Here is a 25,572-nt window from a genome sequence, read left to right as displayed (position 1 = left end):
AGATATTTTGAGAGAGAGAGAGATGACATTCATGTAACTTTCACTACAATATATTGTTATAATTGTTGCATTTTATTATTGTTGTTAATCTCCTACTGTGCCTAATTTATGAAGTAAACTTTATTGCAGGCATGTATGTGCAGCAAAAATCATAGTGCAGGTAATATCTGGTACTGTCCATGGTTTCAGGCATTCCATCTTGGAATGTACCCCCTGTGGAAAAGGGGGGCTACTGTACCTAAAAAGGAACAATAATTTGAATGAGAGCAGATTTCCCTCAGAAACCATGAAGTCAGGAAGAAGTGGCACATTCTTCGAGTGCTGAAAGGAAAGAATTTCACCCCAGAATTCCATTTCTAGTGAAAATATCTTTCTAGGTGTTTGGTCACCCAGACCAAAAAGAAGGAAGGTGAGATAAACAGTCTCCATGAAGGGAAACAGAGAAAACTTGTGGTCAGCTGATCTGTACACCCAGAAGATGTTCTCCAGACGAATCAGAAATGTTAACACTAGGAACATCAAGACAAAAGAGCACCGGAAGGGTAAATCCACGGGTAAAAATGATATTCTTGATCTTTTTAAATTCTGTTGGACAGCTGACGTGGTTTTGCGGATGCATCGTGCTGTGTGTGATGTTATCAGAGGGGAAGCTGGACGCGCCGTACACAGAACGCTCTGTGCTACCTGCGCAACTGCTTGCGAGTTTCCAAATAGAAAGGATTAAGGGAAAAAGTGGTTGGTACACACAGAGCATTTTTCATATTGGTGCTCCAAATAAAAGCTAAATTCGCGAGATTCTTCAGCCAAGATGATCTATTTACAATCACTACTGTTCTTCAATCTCTAACCCTCCTTCCTTGGCTGAGTGACAAACCTGAGGAACCCAAGGAGTTTCTGTGAGCAGAGGGGGAGAGAGCCCTGAGCCAGAATCCCTCCACCACCGTTCCAGGTCGCGGGACCTCCCTTGTTCAGGCGGGCCACTCCATTCTGTTGCACCCTTGTCTCTCATTTGTGGAACCAGAGTAGTTCCCCTACCCCACCCACCTCAAGGAGCACCTACTAAAGATGCTAGCCTATGGTTAGGAGCCAAAGGGCTCAGAGTTTAGGCCAGGTTTTGTGCGTTAATGGCAATCCAACCCTGAGCATCAGTATCCTGATGTAAAAATAGAGCTACTATGTACAGCACGATGAGGACGACTTCAGAGATGGGAAGTACTCCAATGGACAGGCCAAAGTCAGCCAGCTTGCAGGGTCCAGAGCCTTTCTGCTTTAGATCTTTCTGATGCCCCTAGTCAGGGTGATGTTGGGGATGATGTCTGTCCTCCTCTCCTCTTAGACAAACTGCATTTCGCCCTTTAAAAAAGAAAACCCTTGCTTTGGGGCTTATCTAGAGCCTCCTTTGTGATCAATGTAAAATTTATGTCACTCCGAGCCGAGATGCCTGGAACTGCTTGATTCTACACCCCGTCCCACATGGAGCTTCCCACTCAGCTGGGAGTCTGCTTCTCCCTCTACTCATGCTCTCTCTCTCTCTCAAAATAAATGAATAAAATCCTTAAAAAAATTAAAAAAAAAAAGAGTCTCTTATGGGACTCTGCATTCAGCCACAATCTTTGGAGGGCTGCCATCACCCTTACTGGCAATCCTGGCCACCGTTTGACCAAATCAGCAATTCAAGAAAGGATCTGTTGATATCTGAGCATTCGCTTTCATGTATTTCAAGCACTCACGACATTATGATGTGAAAATCTCCTTATGTATTTCACAGGTTGAAATTATGTCAGTTTTAGTATAAAGATATTTTATTATTGCAAATATAAAATATAGTCACAATAATTGTGAGAGCTGTTAATGTTCTGAACTAAACAATTAAGACTTTTCAAACAGTTAATCCAGTAGGCACATGGGCTGACAATTACTACTAATATTAAGAGTCATCAGGATGACTTGGGGAAGAGAACATGCTTTGTGAGCTGACAGATACATTTATATATTTATTTATACTTATATATTTACTTCCTTATATATTTATTTATATATTGATTGTAGGCTCCATGCCCAGCGTGGAGCCCAGTGCAGGGCTTGAACCCACGACTCTGAGATCAAGACCTGAGCTGTGATCAAGAGTCAGGCACTTAACCGACTGAGCCACCCAGGAGCCCCAACTGACAGATGTTTATAAACATTTTTTTAAAGGGCAGAGCAAGAGACTGAGGACTCTAATTCTACCTGGAAACAACCCAAATGCCCCACCATTGGTGAACTGGTGAGCAAGTCACAGAATGGAATACTGTTTAGCAATAAAAAACAGTATGTTGTTGATAAATACAATGGAACGGATGACTCTCAAAACACTTTATGCAAGTCAAGGAAGCCAGACTTGAAGGCTGCACTCCACCTAATTACATTTAGGACATTCTGGAAAAGACGAAACTCTACGAGCAGAAGGCAGATTAGCACTTGCTAGGAGCCAGAGGAAGGGGAGGGGATGACTTCCAAGGGGTACCGGGGAACTTCCTGGGTTGATGGAAATGTTTTGCATGTTGACTATGGTGATGGTTCCATGACTCTATGTGCTTATCAAAATTCACGGAACTGTATACCCAAAAGGGTGACTTTTATTGTATGTAAATTATACCTTAGTAAATCTGGCCCTCAATAAAGAATTTACACCATAATTCAAATATTTGTAAAATCATTTGTTACACTAGTCTTCATAATATTAAACAAAGAAATCCTTTAAGAATTGTATTAATTTTATTTGATTCCATTCAGGCTATGAGTCTTAAGGAAAACATATTTCTATTCGAGAGTTCTTTTGTATCTCGGAGAAGGGTGAATTTAGACAGGATGCCCACTTCAGCACCTCCACATTTTATGAGGGAAAAAAACCCTTTAAAATCAGGTACAATAGCTGCAATAATTCATTCCTGAAGCAAAGAATATTGTGAGCACAAAAGAGAAAACCTGTTAAGGAAAGGTTAGGGACTTCTCCTCCACTAGCCTCAGTTAGTGCTGTATCCTCAAAGTATCTTGCCTACAGGTGGGATCTAGCAGGAGACAGTGCTAAGAAAGTACTGTCAGACTTTTAGAAACTACCTAATAAAAACTAATAGCATTATAATCTTTGATTTTTAAAGTAAAGTTTCCAATTCACTGATAAATTTCCAGAATTCTTCTACAAGTACTCATTTTAACCATCCACCACCCAGCCAGAACGTGCTGTGGGCCACTCTGGCAGCCGGCCCATCTCAGCCAGCCGGGGGTCCATCCATGAGGGGGGCTGGGCTGCGGGTGCGGGTGGGGTGGCCTTCTTACCTTGTATCAGAGGAAGGTAAAGGTGGTACTGATCAAGTTCCCCACTGAAGACGGCAAAAGCCTGGCGCTTGAGCAGCATGGCTTTCTGCTCGAAACTTGAGAACAGTTTTAAAGAACTGCTCTGCATGTCTAGAATAAAGATAGCCAATAAATTCCATTTAGTGAGAAAACTGCAATCGGAGGTAAGTGATAGGACATTCATAATCGTGTAATTTCTATCCTTCCTGGTGAAAAATCATGGTCCTAAGTAAGTATGATCTTGTGGCTATTATTCACATATTTATTTGTAAACACAGATAATTCTTTAATGACATTTAACGATAAGGCATTAGAAGGGGATATGAGGGATAGACAAGTATTCCTAATAAATTATGGTAAACCTATCATTACTTGCAAAAGTATCCCCGCCCCCCCCCCAACGCTGTAGGAAAGGTTGTTGGGGCCTTCTGGTCAATAGCCTGGAACTGGGAGGCTCATTCAGGAGTCCTGACGCATTATGTACATTACATTTTGCAGCTTAGATGGCATCATTAAAGATCCGAGTGGAGCTCTGAGCTACGTGGTAAGAGCGGATTATGATGGGATCGGTCCTTTAAAAGTGTAATTTATGTGCAAGTAACATACAACTTACTCATTAAATCTTTAAACATTGTTTTCTCGTGAGTCAGAAGATGGTCAATAACGGACTTCCAACTGGATATAAAAAAAAAAGCAGAATTAATTAAATATGTAAAGGATGACAGTCAGATTAGAGGCATCAAGAAAAGAACATGCCCCTTTGAGATCTACTAAAACCTATTTGCTGAAAAGAAGTTAGTGAAATGAATAGGTTTTAATACAAGGGAAAGCTGAGCAAAAGCTCTTCATTTGTAAACTTAATGGCACAGGCGATGAATAACAAAGGAAAGAATGAATAATTCCCAGCTCACAGTAAAAGAAAAACGGTTTTTTCAAGAGTTGTCCTACGTTCACACAGGAGGCTGTTCATATGCTTGTGCTGATGGAAAGAAGTGGGAGTAGTGACATCAAATATGACTAGTTTTCACGTGGGCTCCCCAGAGGAGCAACAGGACTTCAAGCTGAAAGCCACAGGACTCGGGGGGGGGGGGGGGGGAGGTGGCAGGGCAAACTTTGACCAATCGCCACCCTCCATTCCTGCCGTTGACAAACACGTCAGCCATGACAGGCGGAGAGTCAACGTAGTGGTTTTGCTGACCTCCCAGGAAAAGTGCAGGGCGTTCACCTCACATCTGTACCTCAGTGGCAGTGCCTGGCCGGCTGCAAGGTCTCAGTGGGAACTCGTGAAGCGTGAGCCGAGATGTGGGTAAGGACACCACAGTATCACCCGTGGGCTCTGTCATCTCAGCGCTGGAGTACTCTGTGACTCCGAGAGGGAGCAGCACTAGGCCAGGGGACTCTGGAACCCCAGATTGTGCGCTCTGGGGAGTATATCCTCTCGGAATTGAAATCCTTTTGGTAAAAAATGCACCTCTGTATTTTTAAAACACTCAACCCCTCTGCCATGAACACAGTTAACATGTGAGCTTGTGACAGGGACGTCCTGGGATCTGGGTTGATGCTAACTGCTCCCATTTCAAGCAGGAGAATCCTGTCAACCGAAACACTTTTTCCACTTGAGGATTTGCAGCAGCCCTTTGTCAGAACAGCATTTCTTACTGTGCACAGCAAGTGTCCATCTGAAAGAAAGCAGGGTCCAAGAATAACTCCAAGACTTCTTTCTTCCAGGCTCGCTTTGTATAGGCGTAGCCGCTCAGAGAGCTCAGCAGCTGAGTGCCGGCCCGGAAGCTGGGAGCGTTGTAGGCGCTGAACAGGGGTGGGGAGAGGAAAAGGTCAAGGTCAAAGACTGCGCAAAGAAAGCCACTTGGTGTGTTTCCCATAACCGATTTGCTACCTAGGGGCAGGACAGCACGGAGAAGACCGCATTACCTGTGATTGCGTAGGTAAGGAAACACGTAATAAAGCAAGCGGGAGATCAAGGGCACCGCTTTCTCCTTCTCGTCACTTCGATAAACCATGTCCAGGAGAGAGGCCAGGACCTACCAGAGCAGGATCACAAGAAAAAGAAACCCTCTGAAGCCGGCGACAGGAAGAATCAGTCCTCGAGGGGCACATAACCTAACAAGACAACTCCCGGGGGCAGCTCGAGGCCGAGAGCGGCTCTCGAGGGCAGCCAGCAGGGGCGCCGGCACTCGCTGGCCCGAGAACGGAGCGCCTGCACGGAGCTCCGAGCTGGCCAGCATGCCGTCGAGGGAGGACAACTCGGGTGTGCACTGACCTCTGCCAGGAGAGACAGCGCCTGCACGCTGTATACCGAAGGGGCAGACGCGGACACCATTGCTGAAACAGCGGCCGTGGAATCTGCTGACACAAAGAGGCATTTGTGCTTTAATCATGGCGGATGGGCCACCATCTGTGCCCCCGAAACATCTCATGGATGTGATGATGCGCCCCAGCTTTGCACACTGACCATGTATGCATCCCTTAGGGGTTCCTCTCTGTGACCATGTTCAACTTCAGGAAGAACCTGGGTACTATGGTCAAATAAACTAGCGCCGACTACTGTCCTCCTCCCCATCTCTCTTCTCAGCACTGTTCTCAGAACGTCCACACCGCCTTGGATGCTCCATCTTACCCTCCAGGCCCCGACCCCTGGCCTTCCTTCTTCCCACAATCTGTTACTCTCCACCAGCTTGGTCACCCACTGTCACCATCACACCCTTGGCCTCCCCAATTTCCCAAATCTCCATTTCCAGCCTCCCTCTCTGACCACCTTACCTTTCCTGAACCCTTGCGCAGACCACCAAACCCTTCGGCCTGCCACCCTAAGCAGCCATCAAATCCTCTCCAGGTCTGCCCTTCTCGCGTCCCCACCTATACCCATGGTCTCCCATCTACCTGGCAAACATCCTGGACTCTTCTGCTGCTCTCTCCCTCTGAGACACTCACCTGGAAAAATGCAAAGCTGGCTAAACCCACAGATCAGCCTGTGCTGGTCTGTGTAGCTAAATGCTCTGGAGAAAACCAAACAACGATGGAAGAGATCTCACTTTCCTTCATGACCATGACTCTCAAAAAGGACCTGATGCTACTGGATAGTCCTACCATCTGTGCCCTGACGGTGTGCTGGCTTTCCTGCTTTGCAGCATTATTCTTGCAGAACTTCCCTCTGTAACCATCAATACTCTTCCCTTCTCAGCTGATAACCACACCTCCTAATTCTCTGAGAAAATTAATGGAAACAAATGGAAACTCCCTCAGTTTGGCCACTAGACGCTATGAATCTAGAACATATACATATCTACATTCTCTGCCTTGTCTCCTGTTTTGATAGACACATTCCTGGCTCCTATGGAAGAATAGTAGTCCTATTTATGACGTCAAGCCTGGCCCCATGGCCATCAAGTGCTTCATTTTCTAACTATCCTTTCTCCCTTTGGTATTTATTTCTTCCTCTCTGCTACACGGATCTGTCACCATACAAATATGCTCTGGTATACTTCAATTTAAACACAAAGCAAATAAGGGGTATTCTTTGGTCTTTAGTTCTGCTTGGTTACTGTCCTACTGACAAGTGAGCCTCAAGGGGTTCTCTGGATTCACGGCCTCCTCCTCCTCTCCACCCGCTCCAGTGTTCCCACCCCCGTGGCTTCCATGCTGTCAAGCCCAGCGGATCTCTGTCCGACCTTCAGCTGTTTCTCAGCAGCCTTCCATCATGTTACTCCTCTCTCCTTCTGGAAGCATCTTCTCATGTTTCATGACTCTGTGCTCTCTTGGTTGTCCTCCTACCCACCCCAGTGACCACTTAAGTGTCTTTTCTGGCTCCTTCTCTTTTTTTCTGACATCTCAAATGTAATACTTGCAAAACCAAGCTCAATTTCCTGTTCTAGAATGTTCTTATTTTGGTCTTCTCCACCTCAATAAATTGCATAAGCTAAAAACCAAAGTCATCCTTGATTGCCTTTTTTGTTAGCCACCAGATGCATCCCATCAGCAAATTCTGCTGACTCTGCATCTAAATCAGGCCACCTTTCTATCACCCCTGCCTCCAAGCCAACATTGTCTCTTGCTCACACCACTGCAAAATCCTGTTAACTGGACTTCCCTTTTCTGCCCTCACTTGGTACAGCCTTTACTGCTCACAGCAGCCAAACTGATGTTTTCTAAAGACTGAGGAAGAGTCTATCACTGCTCTAAACACTTAAATGGCTTCCACAGCGAGTGGGAGGAAATCTAAGCTCCTGACCAGGCTCCCCTCAACCCCAGCAACCCTCAGCTCCCACTCAGCTCCCTGCCCACCTGCCCCCTGCTAAGCTCCAGCCAGGCTGGTCACCTGGTTTCTGGCCCATGCCCACCTTGAGGACTTGCCATCCCCCCGGGCAGCACCCTCTAGGTCTTTGCACAGCTGCCCCGACTTCTCACTTCTCAGCGCAACTGTCCCCTCCCCGGGGACACGCTCCGTAACATCTCCCTGTTCCCAGCCGCTCCTTGTAATTGGATTCTTATTGTCCTTACACTAAGAACCACCTGAAATTCTCAGGGTCATTTACTTCTTTTTTCGATCTTTAAAAAGCTTCATTTTGAAATAACTTCAGATTTTTCAAAAGAGTTGAAAGATCCCTTTGTTAATGTACTTTTTGCTTATTGTCTTCCATGCTGCCCCCGTGTCTGCGGCTGTAGGGCCCGCACGCGGGACACAGTGTGCAGGACACAGTGTGCGGCACACACCACACCCGCACTCAGGGGGAGAACCCGCACATCCGGCGCATGCATACAAACTTTAAATGGAGACAAATGCATTATTTGAAGCCTCACTTTGTTTCATGCTTTCTATGGCCAATATGTACACGTAATTTGTTCAAGTCAAGTAAAACACAGTCATGATCTAAACAGTCAGGGATTTTGGTACTCTTTAATTAGCTAATTGAGTTTTACAGAGAAGCTCAAAAATCACCTCCAACTTTGGAATTCTCTGATTTCTTTAAACAAAAATCAGGTAATTTTACTGTAGTATTATCTTGAGGTCAAATGTAATTGCACAGAAGCCAGGCCCAGTAACCGTGGACCGAACACAGCACAGCCGCTCTGGTGGTGGAGAAGCAGTTCGATCCGTACTTCAGCACGTGGGACAGAAATGACTGAGGGCAGATTAGCCCAGATGCAAGTGCTCCCTCCCTGAACCACAACTATAACCATAACCACAGCCTGAGAAAGCCTCACGGTTGCTTTATATAAGCAAATGATAGCACACTATAGTATCTTCGTTACACAATGAAGTATAATTATTTTTCTTATGCAAACCACAAAACTAGTTATCAAGCCAATATGGCAGAAGTAGCGGCCAGTGGTACCACAGTTTGTCGAGTACGCCATCCTTCCTCCTCCTGGGAAGAGAAGCCCCCTTCCGGTAGGCACCCATTTCTCATGGCTCTCGGGCACCAGCCCTTCCCTCTTCTCCGGGTCAGCCGTGTGGCGCAAGACAAACCACCCAGAATCTCTGCACGAGACTTGGTTCGCCTCAGCTGAGTGTCTGATTCCTGCTATGCCTAGAATCAGACCCCGAAGCCAGGGCTTTTCACTTACATGAGCCCATGTGTTTTGTTCTGTTGTTTCTATTAATTCTGCTACTTGTGAGAGAAAAGAGCCCTGACTTCTTGACCCTTCTATGGTAGGTTAAAGATCACAGGCTTCGCTTTGAGCTGCTGCTGTAGCTATTGCTAATGACAATGAAAGAGGTAGTAACATATCACAGGACAGTTTCTGAACATTTCCTTTGCAGTGGGTACTGTACTATGTAGCTCATATTAAGAACCTAAATGTAACTTTTTGCCCCTGTGTTAATAAAACTGAGAGCAAACTGGTTTACTTGTCTGGTGTAACCAATACTGGGACTGGACATACGTTCCTGTCTCTCTGTTAAATAACATGGAGAACTAGCGAAAACAATTACTTGCTCCAAGATACCCTTAATCCTGAAAGAATAACTGAAAACCAACTAAAACAGCTTACATATCAAAACGGGCAGCGTACTTGTCAAGATTCACTTCGGGACTCTTGCCTTGCACTGTGCCCACCAATCCAAAACTCTGCCTAATCCCAACCAGTTCCCCACCCTAAAAGATCTGCCACAAACGACTCAGCCAAGGTCCTGCAACCCTACACACATCCTCCCCAAACTTCCCCTCATAGATGAGACATTGCTATGAGCCTGCCAAGTCTGTCTCTCCCTGCAGTAGGTCTAATAACCTACGATCTGCTTCATCGACAGGTCTGTCCGGTGGTCTTCAGGGCACCAGAGATTAACCATCTCCATGACTGTGTTTAGGGCAGACTCAAGAGCACCTGGCTGATCGACGGTCCGAGTAAACAGATGAGTCTCCTCTGAGAGTCTCCTGACTGCTTTCCTAGGAAGCTATAACTAATAATAAGGCTGGGCTGTACCTAGTCCATGTGACCTCCACTCGAACATCTTCACATCCCAGGCAGTGATGAGACACAAGGATCACTGAGACACAAGGGTGTGTTAGTCACAAAGAAAAGACGCAATCTAACTGCCCGACAACAGTTTGTGGGTTTACTGAATTTTCTTTCCACAGTTCCACAGAAAGAAAAACATACATTTCCATATTTTTTATACCCCACAGATTTCTAATCCATGTAAGTTGTCTTGGGAAGCTACTTTCCTGGATTCTGATCTAGGCTCAGTGAGGGCTTCCAGGGTAGCATATGTCACTCGGGGCCCTACCAGTGGAATCCTATTGTTTATTGCACATAAATTATGTTGTAAACAGTAAAAACAGACTACTGGATTTAAAAAAAAAATTTTTTTTTTTTTTTTAAGTAGGCTCCACACCCAGCATGGAACCCAGTGCGGGGCTTGAACTCACAACCCTGAGATTAAGACCTGAGCTGAGATCAAGAGTCAGACGCTTAAACATTTGAGACACCCAGGTGCCCCCAGACTGTTTACTTTTAAGGGCAAACCAAAACCCCTCACAGTAGCTGGCAGCAGGCATTCTCTTCTGACCCTCTCTGTACCTACCGCACAAATCTTCCTCAGCGTCAGATTCTTCTAGAGAGATCTGAGGCTGGGCCTTTACTTCCAGGTTTCTGCTTAGCCAGCTGGTTTGTTCCAAGGAAGAGCCGGCAATGTTCCCTACAGCTTCTAGAATTTTTTGAGTGACTTCCTGAGAGAGTAATTGGGAGAGAGAGGAAAGGAAGTTAGGCCAGGAAAATAATCTAAAATGCCTAAAACAGCACCAACCAGTAGAAATACAATGTAGGCCACAAGTAGAACCACACAGGTATTACGAAGTTTTCTAGGAACCATATTAAAAGATCAGAAGAAACAAGTTCATAATGTTCAACCTCGTATATCCAAAATATGATCAGCATGTAATCAATGTAAAAATTAATGAGATTTCACATTTTTTTTTTTGCACTAGGCTTTCAAGATCTGATGTGTGTTTTACACTATAGCATGTTCAATTCGGACAGCCACACTCCCAGTGCTCAACAGCCACATGTGACTAATGGCTTCCATACTGGTCACTGTGGGTGCACCGCGGAGAAATGGGAAGTCACACGGCACGCTGCATCTAGCAGATGCATTTCCCAGTTTCTGGAGGACCACGGGTTCTTGCTAGAATTGCAACTTTCAATAACATAACAAGACACACAATGAAATAAATGAAATGGACTCGATGAGGGTGAAGTGAGGAGTGATCCGTATCAAGTACAATCCGTAGAGAATCGGGTCACGTGGCTGTGATAGGGAGAGAAACGCTGAGCCACTTTCTCAGGCCAGCATCACCAAGTCTCACCAGCGGAGACTGGCTGCATGTCCTGGACATCTGAGCATCGAACCATCCTGACTTCCACTATAGCTGTGTTGAGGCGTGAGGCAAGAGCGCACCCATCCGCCAGCGGCCAGGGTGGGGGTGGGGTGGGGGGAGTGAACTTGAGGAAACTACCTGCCCTGAGCCTGGACAGAGGTGTGCTGTGGCTGACCGTGGCAAGAAAGAGCAGGAAACGGACCGAGAGCTCAGAGGAGGTCCCACTTCTCATGCGGCGAGTGACGGGGAAGGAGTGCAGGCCCTGCCTTGAAGCAGGGGTGAGGAGCTGGTGTCGGGACGCTGGACACCGTGGGACAGAAGCACCCACAGACGAGCAGGGGCGAGGTGCACCAGCTGTACTGGCTGTGGTAACACCATGGCCAAAGCTACCCCTGGAAGGGACTGAAGGGAGGGGCACGCCGGAGGGCGCAAAGTGGGGCCTTGAGAGGGGAGTTTGGGAAGTGCCGTCCAAGCGCTGGTCACCAGCGTCTGGGCTTTAATGATGCTTCCTTCTCGACAAGTGGAGGCCAAAGGAGCCCCGTGAGCCTCCTAACTATGCTTGAGTGTCCTGTAGACGGTGCTCCAGCGGTTCGGCAGTGGAACTGGACAGACCGTTCACAAATGCCAGGGGTCATAATGATTCGCAGAAATACCGCCAGGGCTATCAAACTGACACATGTTCCTGTTTACACTTGGCTCCAAAAGCCCCTGAATCAATGATTCTCATGGTTGCAAAATAGTGACTTCCTAACTCCATCATTCTATTTATTCTACTCTAAGATTTCCCTTCTAGGGTGAGTTTCACTTTTACTTTTCAGGATTTTTGAGATTTCCTACGAGTACATACTGCTTTAAAAAGAGGGGGTAAGAAAGGCTTCCAGGGAAGAGATCCACAGGGACGGAGTTATTAACCTAACGCTGCTGGAGCCGCAGCTGCGTACGGGGAGGAGAGGGGGCGTCCTGTCAACCCACAGCGGACTGCTCAAGCCTGACACAAGAGCTCTGGCAGGAGACTCTGGCCTGGGTCTGCGGAGCCCTCTAGAGACGGTAACAGAGGAAGTCAGCCGTGAGAACAAACGCAGATCCGAGGAACGACTCTGCCCAGTACCGCTGATCCACGGGCACGTCCTCTAAAAGGGGGACACCACCTCTGCTGAGCTTTTCACACACAGACCTGCAGGTCTTTCTGGTCCTTCTTGCTTTCCAGGTTGGGAGTTCTCGTCACAAAGTCGTTCAGCATGCTGTTGAGAGACAATCAGCTTCAGACTGAGAACGCTGCAGAAACGAGGGACATTCCGGCAGACACACGGGAACGTGAAAGCTGGGTCACATTACCTGAGGAGCAGAAAGTATCCGGGGGGAGCTAGGTTCAACTGTACCGATTCCTTCAACACGGCCAACAACGAAGGAAAGTTCTCTTGCAAGGCTGCTACCGGGAGCCTGTTTTTAAAAAAACAGGAAAAAATACCCAATTGTGAATAAGTCAAAACACGTTATTACAAGCACATTTTAGGTCCGGGCAGCTGGAAAGCAGCGGGAAGATGGCATAGCTGACTGACCTGTTTGTTCTTTTTTAAATTAAAATATGCACAAATGAAATTTTTGTACTCTGGCGAGAACTTGGACTCTAGAGACCAGAAATCCTGCTGCTGTCAGGTCAGATGCTCCTGGTTTCCTGTCTATCAAATAAAGGCCTTGAACCGGAGGGCTGTCTGATCCCTTGGGCCTGTCTAGCTCTAGCATCCGGTCTCCCCAGTGTTGTTGGTAACGGAGTCGGCCCTCGGGTCACAAGGCCACCCACCAGGAAGCCGATCTTCAGTAGCTCTCGCTTGAGGACTGCACAGCACAACATGCTGCAGCCCAAGGGCCCCGGGTTCGAGTCCTGGTGCCTGACGTATGGCCTCCGCAGTGACCTTGGCGGTGCCCCCTCTGCAAGAGGAGGAGGGTAAAAACCTAACCTGCAGCTGCTCTGGCAGCTCACGTATCACTCAGACCGCTGTGACAGACGCTTGCTAGCATGACGACGCATGGCAGCTATCACCAGGAAAGACGTGACCGGCTCCTCTCTAAATCCCGGAAGAAGGAACCGGAACGATGCTTGGGGCTGAAGCATCAACAGCTGGTCAGAACTGCACCCCAGACCCAGGGACTCCTAGGATTCTGACTGTCTCGATCTAGACCCCTGCAAAGTCAGGGTGCAGAGTTGGAAGAACCCCAGAACGGGAACTGTGTTAACCAAGGAGATTGTATCTGGTCGTCAGACTGCCCGATTGCATAACTCCTGCCACACACGTGAGGATTTGGAGGCTTCCTTGAGAACGGGGCTCTACCCCCCACTTCCCCCTCGTTACTGCAACAGAGATGACCCCACACAGTGGAGGGGCTGCGAGCTGCACCCGGATGTGCCCGTGCAGGACCTGAGCAGTCCAGGAAGCCTTCCTTTCCACGCGTGGAGAACCATGTGGGGGATCCGCCTCCCTGCCTCCTACAGCAGAGGCTCCTGAAAAACGCCAGTAAGCTCGGGACACCCAGGCAGGAGCCACGGGAGAGCACTGAGGACAGCACCCAAAAGATTCATTTCTCCTTTTTCTAAAAGAAGTCTGTAACACGTTTAACACTGAATATAAAGGGTTCTACCCACAGCACCTGGATTTTATGAAGTCAGATCAGATCTCTGAAGAAGGAAAAGTAAAATCATCAGGGCATTCTCATACCTCAGGAGGAAACTAAGACCCTGTCGAGATATTTTCTGAACTAAGGCTCTCCAGCTGTCAACAAGTATGACCAGCGTTCCATTTAGAATCACTGCAACAGCATCTATAATTGAGACATGTTTGGGAAGGGTTGTGTTACCTTTGGACGAAAGCATAGCAAAACTGCAACACGGGGATATCCACAAGGGGCGATTTCTGAAAATAAAAGTGAAACCAATGACTCCAAGTTGGTAGGAAATAAGGTTAGGGAAAAAAAATTACAACACAAAATGAAACAGTCTATATCCTCACAAAGCAAAGGTTTTTAGTCAGAGCCTTTCAAATACAGTAACATATGTGAACACATCCCCCAGGTACAACGAAACAAACCTATGCTATGAGGTCCCGAAACCTTACTGACTTCTTTGCAGACTTCCAGGGCGAGTCCACGCCAGGCTTTTAACAAGTATTCAGGGAAAATTTGGTATAATAACTGCACCTCCCTAAACAAAAAGGTGGTGGACAATGTGGACCCTCATGAGTGCTTGCAACTAGCTACAGATAAGACACGATAAAAAATTCTAAATCCTAGCTCATGGAATTTCCTCAAACTCAGGCCAGACAACTTCCCTAAATCCCAAGTGGCTGCAACTACTTAGAAACTGGTTTTGAAAATACATTTTTTCCGCTCCTTGCTTATAAAAGTTATTTGTAGAGGTTACAGAACTTGAGTTAATTGAACTAATCACAAAATGTAATTGTTATTCGCACAGCCAAACACCAGCCAGCCATGCTAACTGAATTTAAATAAAACAAACAAAAACCAAACAGCCAGCCAGATGAGATCTAGTGGTTTTTTTTTTTTTTTTTTTTTTTAGCCCAGGAGCTGCAGATACTTGTAGGAACTGAAGTAACACGAAGGAACAAAACTGTAAGCGCCTGCTGTGTGCTCAGAGGCCATCGCAGAGGCTCCTCCTGGAGGACAGCTCGCTCTGCTGCTGCAGCTGTAACGCTGCTCGTAGGAAGTGACCACCAGCGCAGGGTCAGTCTCCTGACACTTGACATTTGCTCAGGGTTGTAAATGCAAAGTCACCATGGATCTGATGGCCCCTCCATCCCTGCTCCTCTCTTCGGGGTTGATTAATATTTATGTACACGACTGAAACACAACAAGACTACCCGGCATTCACTGGAGGCTTGACAAAGGCTACGGATGTCACCCGTGTGCACTTCCATCCCCGATTCCTTGTGCCTCGACGGTTCCATAATCTGGCCTCATGGTGTTAATTTTTAGGCCGGCCTATCCTCTTTTCCCAACTAGGATACAGCTGACTGAGGGCAGAAACAGTTTTACTAGTTAGGATTCCTTACCACTGAAGCACATAGTTGACTTTCAATTCTGGAATGAAGGAAGGGACCAGGGCCCCGAGCACAACTGACTGGAAGCCGTGACAGGCCTTCCTCGCACGGACATTTCTGTAGAGGCTCCCCCATGCCGTGTGCAAGGGGCCCTTTCGGAGGAGGTGTCCAAATGAAGAGTCCTACTCTAAGACAGGTGGAACTATAAAAACGGCCAAGGAAATTCTTGGTCAGTTTTCTCACTTACAGGGTGAGACATGGCCGAAAACGTTGCTGATTCCCAGGTTCAGCTTTTGTTTGCCGTCCCCAGTGCGATGACCTTAATATCCAAAGCTGTATTCCTTTCATTTGTTATAAAACTTTTTATCATGGTAAAATATACATAAGGGGCTCAGTTGGGTGAGCATCCGACTCTTGATTTCAGCTCAGGTCATGATCTCAGGGTCCTGGGATTAGCCCCACGTTGGGAGGGAGTCTGCTTGAAGATTCTCTCTCTCCCTCTGCCCGCTATCCCACTCACGGTCTTTCCAAAATAAATAAATCTTTAAAATATACCTAGAATTTGCCACTTTAACCATTTTTTTTTTTTAAAGATTTTATTTATTTATTTGACAGAGAGAGACAGCCAGCAAGAGAGGGAACACAGGCAGGGGGAGTGGGAGAGGAAGAAGCAGGCTTCCAGCAAAGGAGCCTGATGTGGGGCTCGATCCCAGGACTCTGGGATCACGCCCTGAGCCAAAGGCAGACGCTTAACGACTGAGCCACCCAGGCGCCCCCACTTTAACCATTTTTAAGTGTCCAGTTCGGTGGCATTAAGGTTCACATTGTCATGCAACAATTACTACCATCCACGTCCAGAACTTTTTCATCTTCCCAGATGGAAACTCCGTCCTCATTAGACAGTAACTCCTGTTCCCTCTCCTCCTGCCTCTGGCAACCACCATGCTACTACCTTCTGTAGAAAGTATGTATGCAATGGACTACTCCAGAGACCGCATATAAGTGCAATCACTTGGCATGTCCTCAAAGGTCACCTACTATTGTAGCAGGTGTCAGAATTAACTTCCTTTTCAAGGCTGAATGATATTCCACTGCATGGTTAGACCCGATGTTGTTTATCCAATCATCCATCAATGGATACTTGGGTTGTTTCTACCTTTGCACTACTGTGAATAACTCTATAAACACTGGTATACAAATACCTGTTCGAGTAAAACTCCATTTTTAAATAATCACTTTGTCCGTTCTGCTAGTTTTCATTTAGGGAATTATATCTTTCCTAACACTTCTATTTTTTAAATTTTAACTTATTTTTTAAAAGATTTTTATTTGAGAGAGTATGCACACGAGTGGGGAGGAGGGGCAGATGGAGAGGGAGAAGCAGACTCCCTGCTAAGTGTGGAGCCCGATGTGGGACTCAATCCCAGGACCCTGAGATCATGACCTAAGCCGAAGGCAGCTGCTTAACCAACTGAGCCACCCAGGCGCCCCTTTCCTGACAATTTTAAATCACGTGATAGAAGGCAATTATTTCAAAGTCAAATCCCTGGTTTCTATCAAATTAACTAAGAGCAAAACAGCTCCCACACTTTCACTGAGGCACCCTGCTTTGGTAAACACAAAAACCTCTGGGGCGCCAGGCTGGCTCAGTCAGTGGAGCGTGTGACTCTTGATCTCAGAGTTGTGAGCTCGAGCCCCACGTTGGGTGTAGAGATTGTTTAAGAATAAGACCTATTAAAAGAAAAAGCTCTAAGGGCATTAGAAAAACGTTAAACCACAAAGTCTGCTCTGTTTCAAAACCACTGCACGTGACTGGAAAAGGCCTCGAGGTAGCAAGGACTCTCTCGGCTGCTGCGCAGAAACAGGGAAGCACGACTCTAGAAGCTTCACGGTTCCATTCTAGCACCCTTCACATGCCACTGCTTCCACCGCGGCCAGACGACTCTCTTCCTTCTCAGCATGCTTGGAAGGAATCCTGTCCTCTGACCTGTATTTCTCACTTTTACATAAAAATTATGCAAACTTTTAACTTGCCCTTTAACAAAGACGTTCCTTTTCTCTTTCAACTCTGGCCAGAGCTCTCTTATTGACTAGGCCTGTGGGGACTAGGGCTTTCAGCAGAAATGACTCCGTCCCGCACTAACCTGAACAAACACTACCGTGGTTTCTAGCAGCTCAAGGCGGGGTCCCTCAGATGATAACCCCCGTCCCCTTAAAATGCCTGCCCAAGAGAGCTCAAGGCTGCCGAAACAATTTGCCATTTGCTGAGTCAACACCTAATAGGCTCCTGATCTCCCTTCTCAGAGCATTTATTAAGAAAAGGATAATAATTATTATTATTATTTTTAAAGATTTTATTTATTTATTTGACAGAGAGAGAGAGAGCCAGCGAGAGAGGGAACACAAGCAGGGGGAGTGGGAGAGGAAGAAGCAGGCTCTTAGCGGAGGAGCCCAATGTGGGGCTCGATCCCAGAACGCCGGGATCACGCACTGAGCCGAAGGCAGATGCTTAACGACTGCGCCACCCAGGCGCCCCAAGAAAAGGATAATTATTAATACTTCAAGATGTACATGCATCTTCTACAATAGGAAATGTCTTTCTAAAGGACCTGGGAGCTGTCCTCTGAAATACTACCACTGAAAGAGACAGGACCTCTGTCTCCCAGGCTCCCGGAGTGTCGGAGCCTGCCTGCCATGAGCACCAGTCACCAAACCCAGACGGCCCACTTACAACAACCAAGCCCCCTCCCTGCTTTTTTGGAATTTTCCACTTCCCTGACTTTGCTGGAGGCCCTGCTCGTTCACCCTTCCTACTCTGCCATTTTCCGGCTGAAGTACCCTGCTGCCTCTGCCCAAATCAGAACTGAGCTCAGCTCTCTCTCCCAACACAGTAGCTACTGAATAAAGCTGGTCTTTGCCACCTTTAAGTAGTATCTGGCTTTGCTTCTCTATGACGCCTTTTAGGCTGCAGGTACTTGGTAAAAACCCATCCCAGGCAGGGCGCGCCATGGCCGGGGTGTAAAGATGAAAGATGGGCCCTGACCTCTAGCTGCGCCCACCTTCAAACAGGTGCACTGAAGCCCATTAGGCACACCTCACGGGGTCTCCCCCAAGCCCAGTAGAACACTTCCGTTCCCCAACCCCAGGAACTCCCAGTTGCTCCTGCGACCTCTGCTTCACTCCCAAACAAAATTCATAAGACACAGAGATAGGACAGTGCTGCGCATTTATCTGGAAGATCCCCAGGCTTCCGACCTCGTCCCCTCGGATCTGCGGCGGCCTCTTCACCACCTCCTTTGCTAAGTGCAGCACCGTGTCCGTCTGCAGGGTGCTGAGCGCGCAGATCAGGTCGACAAGGGTCAGCTGGGATGCACTTGCCGCTGGGACAATCTGCCAAGGAAAAAAAATAGCTCCCTTAAAGCTCACAGAGAGAAAACAAAAATAAGAACGATGCAGTATTCTATAATAGCTGCCCCATGCAGAAAGAGCTTTAATCTTTTAAGTAAATATTTAAACAAAAGCTGGGTGAAGGACTCTACTGGTGGGGGTAAAGAGGACGCTGAGCATTTAATCACAGGAACGTAGTTGGCAACTGACATACATTCAGAATAACAGGGCCAGGTGATGACGGGGCAGTGACAGTGGTATGTTCAAGCTTAGAAAGCATGTTATTTCATTTTTTAAAAAAGTAATCTCTATACCCAGAGTGGGACTCAAACTCACATTCCTGAGATCAAGAGCTGAATGGTCTACTGACTGAGCCAGCAGGTGCCCCTCAGAAAGCATTTTAGAAACAGACACAATCTGAAGGAAGCAGGGTGGCACTAAAAGATAGCCCTGAAAGTTCGAGGACAGTAAAAGAAAAACCAGATAAACCAGGTTCTCGATAGTTGGCCCTGGCAGGAAGGCCCTGGTATGGGAGGTCCATTTTTGATGATGGAGGTCTGCAAACTGTGCTTACGCACTTGGAAGGATCAGGTTTACCACCAAGGAAAACTCCACAGCTGCTAAGCAGAGTGGCCTGGACCACCACCTCTCGTGCCTCCTCAGGGAACAGGAGCCTATGTTGGGCACTGAGATTCTGTCCAGGGGGTGGGACAGACCCTCTGAGGGAGGTATGAGATAGGAACCTAGAGGGTCAAGAGAGGACAAAGGAAGAGGCCTGTGTTGGTTTTGCAGAAATAAACCAAATCCTTGGGGGACTTAGTGATGGACCAGTCAGTGGATATAGAATGGACGAGATGTGAACTGAAGTTACTTTTGGGAATAGGAATGTGAGGATTTAAATCGGTTTTACAGTTTTGTATGATTTTTATAAATTAAAAAGCCTATGGAACCTGCTGTGTCAGTGTAGGTTCATGACTGGAACATTCCAACATATCACTTGGTGGGGGGGTGTTGATCGTGGGGGAGGCCACGCACATGTGGGGCAGGGGGCATTTGGGAAACCTCTGTACTTCCCCCTCAATTTTGCTGTGAACCTAAGAGTGCTCTTAAAAAAAAAAAATAAAGTCTCTAAAATAATAGTTTAAAGAAAAGTCGTAAGATGGTATTACAACCAGGGAAGGACCCACAGGGGTTCTCACGGGGAGGATGATGTACCGTTCCTCAAGCTGGGTGATAGGTTCACGGTGGTTTCTCTAGTGTGTGGAACATACACACCATATACACTCTTGTATGTGTGCTATTAGGTATTACATCTAAAAGGTTAACCGGAAGTACTAGGTATTCATTACACAGAGATCGGAGAACAAGCCAGGGGTGAGTCCTCCCCGCGACAGGCCTAGCTGGAGGCACAGCTGTGTCATCTGTGCATTTAAAGCAGTGAAACTACTCCAGCAGCTTCCCCTGCTGGCCTCTGATGTCACCTTTGATTACAGGAGACTCTGGTATTTCTGGCAGAGTAAGTACAAGCACAACTTTAATTTTTAAGACTCTACCTTCATCTTACTGAGACGCTTAACCTTCTTTCTGCTCCACACTGCTGCAACCGCGGCTGTCAACTGAACTCCAAGATGGGCCGTCAAGGGGTTCAAGAAGTCTAAAATTTTTTGTCGTATGGTCTAGAACACGGGAAAGAGAAGAGTTGTGGCAAAGTAGTACCACAGTGTGTGTGTGCGTGTGTGTGTATGTATTCCTGAACATATTTATCTTTGGTGGGATTATATAAGAAAAAGAAATAATAAAACCACAGAGGAAGTTCTCTCACTTTGGTGGTTTTAAAGTAAACGGAAGAGGATCCCTTTGTGGCTCCAAGGAGATCGACGGGTCTCTTGTGAGTCTCCTCCTTTCTCAGAACATTCCAGAGAAGGGCCATGGTGTTAACAATTCGAGGCAACTCTTCCAGAATGGCATTCTTGGCATTTTTCAAATTGGTAGGATCGCTTACAGCGGTGGTCTAAAATTGAAAATGAGCATGAGACTCGGCTGTGTGTGTGGCACCGGCTCCCCTCCCATGAGGCCAGGATGGGCCCTCGCGCTCCCCTGAGCAAGTCCCACGGGCAGTGGTCTGGCAGCAAAACGCTTCTGTGCATTTCAACCCATAGCCTTCTTTCTAAGAGGGGCACCTGGGAGTCTGAGGCTCCTCATTAAACTCAGTCATTCAGCCAAAGCAGCAGCTGCATTCGAAAATTTAATCCCCAACCGTACAGAGCAACTGACAGCTAAAACGGCTTCAGACCGCAGATTCACAAACACCATGAGGTCAGGTATAAAATGTGTGCAAAAAAGATGACATTTTATCCCATTTGGTTACTGATAAAAAAATGGGCAACGGGGGGGGGGTGCGCCTCACGGAGTGCCAGAAGGACAAAACTACATTTGCATTACTTTCACCTATTTGTGCAAGCATATTTGCATACACACTTGCGTTATTTGTAAGCATACACTTGCATACATATTTACATTCCTTACATGTGCACATTTCTCATTTGAACTGGTCATAATCCAATGAAGACAAAACAATGTATGAAATTTGCCTCAAACTCAGGGAAAAAACAAAACAAAACAAATTTACCTTTTTGTTTTGACTGGGTTGTTCCAAAAGACAAAAATGACTAATGGTCGTCAGACCTTCCAAAAGAGTGAGTGGGTAATCCGGAGAAATGTTTTCCCTCTTGGAGGTTATGCTTTGGTGAAGAAATGAGAAACTTGTTTTGAGAATTTTTAAGAATGAGGCTGTCAAGTTTCTAATCCTACCTATAAATGCAGAAACCGGAGAGCTAGCACGATCTTCAATAAATTGGGGCCCTCGTAATGAAATCTTGTTATAATAATGAGGTGCATCTTCTGTGCTCTTTTACATTCATACAGTCACTTGGAAAAAATGTTTTCAGATGTTTTAGAATTTCTGTGAAAGTGATGCATGTTTTTATTTCTGTTTTGCAAAAGTCAAGGAGAGTGGCTGCAATACTCAGCTAGCCTGGGTATCTGTGTGGAATCAAAAATGAAGGATATGAGCATTTAGTTCCTTGTTACCCCCTCTTGACTATGCTAAACTGGCTTCTGATTAGGCTGAAATTATCCCCCACCTGGCTTCTAGGACACATCAGCCATTCAATGAAAACACTGGCCTCAAAGTAGTAATAATGTATCAAACAGTTTGCCATACCTGATAGAGAGCTTCACAGATTCGCTTTCATACTGCTTGACCAGCTCATCCAAATTTTTGCAAATCTGGACAATGAAAGGGGTCACTGTCCAGCCCAGGGACCTTCCAAAGTATGGTAAGGAATGCGTGACCAAGCTCACCCAGGCCGGGTGCATGCCATAGCCGTAGGCCGGCTGCAGCCCCCGCACCACGGCGGACACCAGCAGCCCCTGGGAGGTGAGCGGGTGGGGCTGCACGTACTGCATGGCACTGATGGCCTGCTGGAAGTTCAGGGCCTTCCGCCACTCCCGGGACAGTTCCGGCTGATTTTCGGCTTCTTCTTGGACCTGGCCCAGGTGATGTTCCAAGACAATCAGCACCTGCAAGAGCTTCAGCAACTCGATCTGCAGGGGGTGCTCACTCCAGATCTGATCCTGGCCCAGGTTGATGAGACTCTCCTCAAAGAGGCTCTCTTCCTGCAGGGCCCGGCCTCGCTCGGCCGTGGCCAGTCCATAGCGCTTCTGGCTCGTGTACATGGATGCGGACAGCGACAGCAGGACAAACTCCTGAACTTTGCACCTCTGCAGCAAGCTGTGAATGAACTCCACGTTCTTCCCCTCGGCAGACTTGGCCACAGAGACCAGCTGCGTCATTATTCTAATTAAAACCTCCACGCTCTTGACCTGCACATCCCGGTTGCCGAGGACATCTCGGTGGGAGACCTTCAGGTAACAAGGATAATAGCTGCGCAGGAAACTGAGGCACAGGTAGGTGAGGAGCTCGATCAGCAGAGAGTGGGGACACACGCTGGGAGACTGGGTCTGCAGTTTTCCATAGAAACTCTGGCCAACAAGGGCCTCCTGGTGGCGAGCGAGGAGGTTGGAGATGAGGTTGAGGTGCGCGGTGGAGCTGGTGTCCATGCTGGTCCTGGACACCGCCTCGATAAACTCCTTGGGGTTGGTTTTGAGCACGGCCTCTAACACTGAGAAGGCATAAAGAACTCGCCGGGAGTCGTAGGGCTGCAGGTAGAGCAGAATGTGCTTGAACAAGGCCTCGATGGTCTCCTGCCTCTCCCGCTGCTGCTTTAGCAGCCGGGATGTGCTGAGGGCCTGGAGCTCCAAGTCGGCCTCCTCGTCACTGGAGAACGACTCCGAAGCCTGGGTCTTGTCCGAGTCCACGCGTGCCAGGCTTAATTTGGCACCGGACTTGAAGCTTTCTGCCTGGAAGGCCGCCAGCAAGGCCGAGCGCTTGGGGTAAACCCTGCCGCCCATGGGGATGGGCGCACAGCAGCTCTCTTCGTTGCTCAGCTCCTGCGGGTCGTGGGAAGGGGAGGAAAAGGAGGACGTGTTCTCGCTGTCTGTGTGGGCAGAGCTCGTGTCTGCAGACTCCGTGTGCTCGCTACTGTCCAGGGCGCTGCAGGCCGTCCTGTCGGGAAGGTCCATGTAGTAGGGAAGGTCGTCCTCGCTCAGCTCACTTCCGGGTGGGCACTTCTCTGGTTCCTTCTCCACCTCGGCCCAAATGGCCTCACGGTCCACGGTGGTGAACTGGCTCAGCGGCACGCCTTCTTCAGAGCTGCCTTCTTGAAGCTCGGGCGCTCCACCGGACTCTTTGAAGGGGGTTTTCTTCCTGTTAAACCAACGATGCAAGTCTTCTGGAAATTACAAAATGACAAATGACTTCAGGACAGAAGGGTCAGCTCTGATAAGTTAGTTCTAGAATGATCTTTATCTTAATGCCAGACAGAAAGACTGATGTTAATAAAATTCCCCCATAAAACTACACCACCAGACTCTACATTGTATCATGGGCAAAAGGCAGACAAGTAAAAGTGAATAGTCTTCTAAAACTTTCAGGCAATCAGATAATTTAGTTACACTGTCACAGAAAATACAAGTATCACAACTTTTATGGGGAGGGTGATTTTAAAAGAAGCATATTATTTTGTTCCTTTCAAGAAATGAGTTTCCTTTCAAGAAATGTATCCCACAGAAATGTCAGCAGGTTTTCAAAGCTGTAAAGGTATTCGCTGAATGGTCAGGTGTGAAGACAAGCTGGAAAGAGAACAAAACATTACGAGACAGAAAAACTGCAGCACATGCATGCTGTGGAGGACTCTCTGGGTTCTTAAAGGATACGTCTGTATATACTGATATGGAGCAATGTGTGGGATGTATTAAGTAAAAGAAGAAAAACCAAGCTGCAGAATCCAGCCGTATGGAATGAGCTCACTTAGGGGACAGCATGTATAATACGTGGCTCTAATCTGGAAGACTACCCACCAATCATCAACGGTACCTAGCTCTATCAGCAAGCACTGCAGGGGGCTTTTATGTGTGTTCTGACCCTCTTATTACTCCAATTTTTTTTTAAGATTTTATTTATTTATTTGACAGAAAGAGAGAAACAGCCAGCGAGAGAGGGAACACAGGCAGGGGGAGTGGGAGAGGAAGAAGCAGGCTCCCAGCGGAGGAACCTGATGTGGGGCTCGATCCCAGGACTCTGGGATCACGCCCTGAGGCAAAGGCAGACGCTCAACGACTGAGCCACCCAGGCGCCCCTACTCCAATTGTTAAAAGAAGCATGTTAGTACTTCTGTAATCAGAAAATACACAACCTTTAAAATATTTGAGTCTCCTTAAAAAAAAAACAACAGCCAGGAAGTCTTTGGTAGGTACTGGCAAACCATTTTCACACGCAGCTCTCAGCAAATCTATTCCGTGACCATCAAGCACGATTAGGAAAGGAGGAAGAATAAGACATCAGAAATAGATGAGCTGCCTAAGGCTCACGGTGGTATTTTCAAAATAGGTATCTACAATATTATAAAGATAGGGTGGGGGTAAAGCAGAATTCTTCTAGTTGCTTCCAGGGGAAGGACATGGCAGGGAAAAGACATTTTCTCTTATTAGGAAGGTAGCAGGAAACATGGGTTAGAGGAAGCAGCAGGAAGTGCCCTGAGACTTTTGAAACTGGATTGCGTGGCATTAGGACTTTCTTCTTAACACAAAGGAACACTGTGATAGCCAAACTTTGAGGAAGGTGCTTAATTTATACTTCTTTGGATTTTACTTTCTTATAAACATGGAATAATAGAATGCCTTTTCTTTGAGAAGGCAGCCAGCTTTCTTTCCTAAAGGAAAACTAGAGGTTCCAGTTTTAGGGAACCTTGTAAAGAGAAGAAGCATCTCAGAAATGGCTGCTTATGGGGTATTAGGCTGCTTCTCGCTGTAAGATAAGACTGGTGCGAAGAGAATATTTACAGCCCAGTGGGCTACACAAGCTAACTCAAAGCTTGTAAAATCATCACTGAGAAAACTGCAGGAAGTCATAAAACACACCTAACGTGGGAAGTCATGTTAGTTCATGAACTGTGCTGGCACTAATCACCCACACGTAATGTGCTCATCGGGTTTATTTTATTTTACTTTATTTTATTTATTTATTTTTAAAGATTTTATTTATTTATTCGACAGAGATAGAGACAGCCAGCGAGAGAGGGAACACAAGCAGGGGGAGTGGGAGAGGAAGAAGCAGGCTCATAGCGGAGGAGCCTGATGTGGGGCTCGATCCCACAACACCGGGATCACGCCCTGAGCCGAAGGCAGATGCTTAACCGCTCTGCCACCCAGGTGCCCCCATCAGGTTTATTTTAGTCTCGGTTTTCTTCTTCCTACCTATATTCTACTAATTTGTGCTATAGGTGCCTCTGGGAGTGGCTGGGTGGCTCAGGCGGTTAAGCCTCTGACTCTTGGTTTCCGCC

The 25,572-nt window shown here is 47.1% G+C and overlaps 1 protein-coding gene across 4 annotated transcripts in view; it reads right to left on the bottom strand.

Annotated features, from left to right (window-relative positions):
* The window catches only part of DOP1B (DOP1 leucine zipper like protein B), a 103,462-nt gene that overhangs the window by 8,191 nt on the left and 69,699 nt on the right, over positions 1-25,572 (bottom strand). For all 4 annotated transcript variants that reach the window (XR_006782593.2, XM_045813482.2, XM_045813483.2 and 1 more), the window contains 14 exons: positions 21,834-23,463; positions 21,240-21,351; positions 20,433-20,621; positions 20,164-20,286; positions 18,479-18,613; positions 14,025-14,080; positions 12,507-12,611; positions 12,346-12,412; positions 10,379-10,523; positions 5,615-5,697; positions 5,266-5,375; positions 4,996-5,142; positions 3,950-4,011; positions 3,319-3,447 (listed from right to left, as the gene is read on the bottom strand). Coding sequence is in view for 3 of the 4 variants with exons in the window: in XM_045813482.2 (XP_045669438.2) it covers positions 3,319-3,447; positions 3,950-4,011; positions 4,996-5,142; positions 5,266-5,375; positions 5,615-5,697; positions 10,379-10,523; positions 12,346-12,412; positions 12,507-12,611; positions 14,025-14,080; positions 18,479-18,613; positions 20,164-20,286; positions 20,433-20,621; positions 21,240-21,351; positions 21,834-23,463 (3,093 nt within the window). In the remaining variant the exon portion in view is untranslated. The remainder of the gene's footprint in view (positions 1-3,318; positions 3,448-3,949; positions 4,012-4,995; positions 5,143-5,265; positions 5,376-5,614; positions 5,698-10,378; positions 10,524-12,345; positions 12,413-12,506; positions 12,612-14,024; positions 14,081-18,478; positions 18,614-20,163; positions 20,287-20,432; positions 20,622-21,239; positions 21,352-21,833; positions 23,464-25,572) is intronic.

Source organism: Ursus americanus, chromosome 4 (assembly GCF_024610735.1).
Source record: "Ursus americanus isolate L20-20 chromosome 4, mUrsAme1.1.p, whole genome shotgun sequence".
NCBI classification, from domain to species: domain Eukaryota; kingdom Metazoa; phylum Chordata; class Mammalia; order Carnivora; family Ursidae; genus Ursus; species Ursus americanus.
The sequence above is the reverse complement of the archived record's forward strand: the minus strand, read 5'-3'. Positions and strand labels throughout refer to the sequence as shown.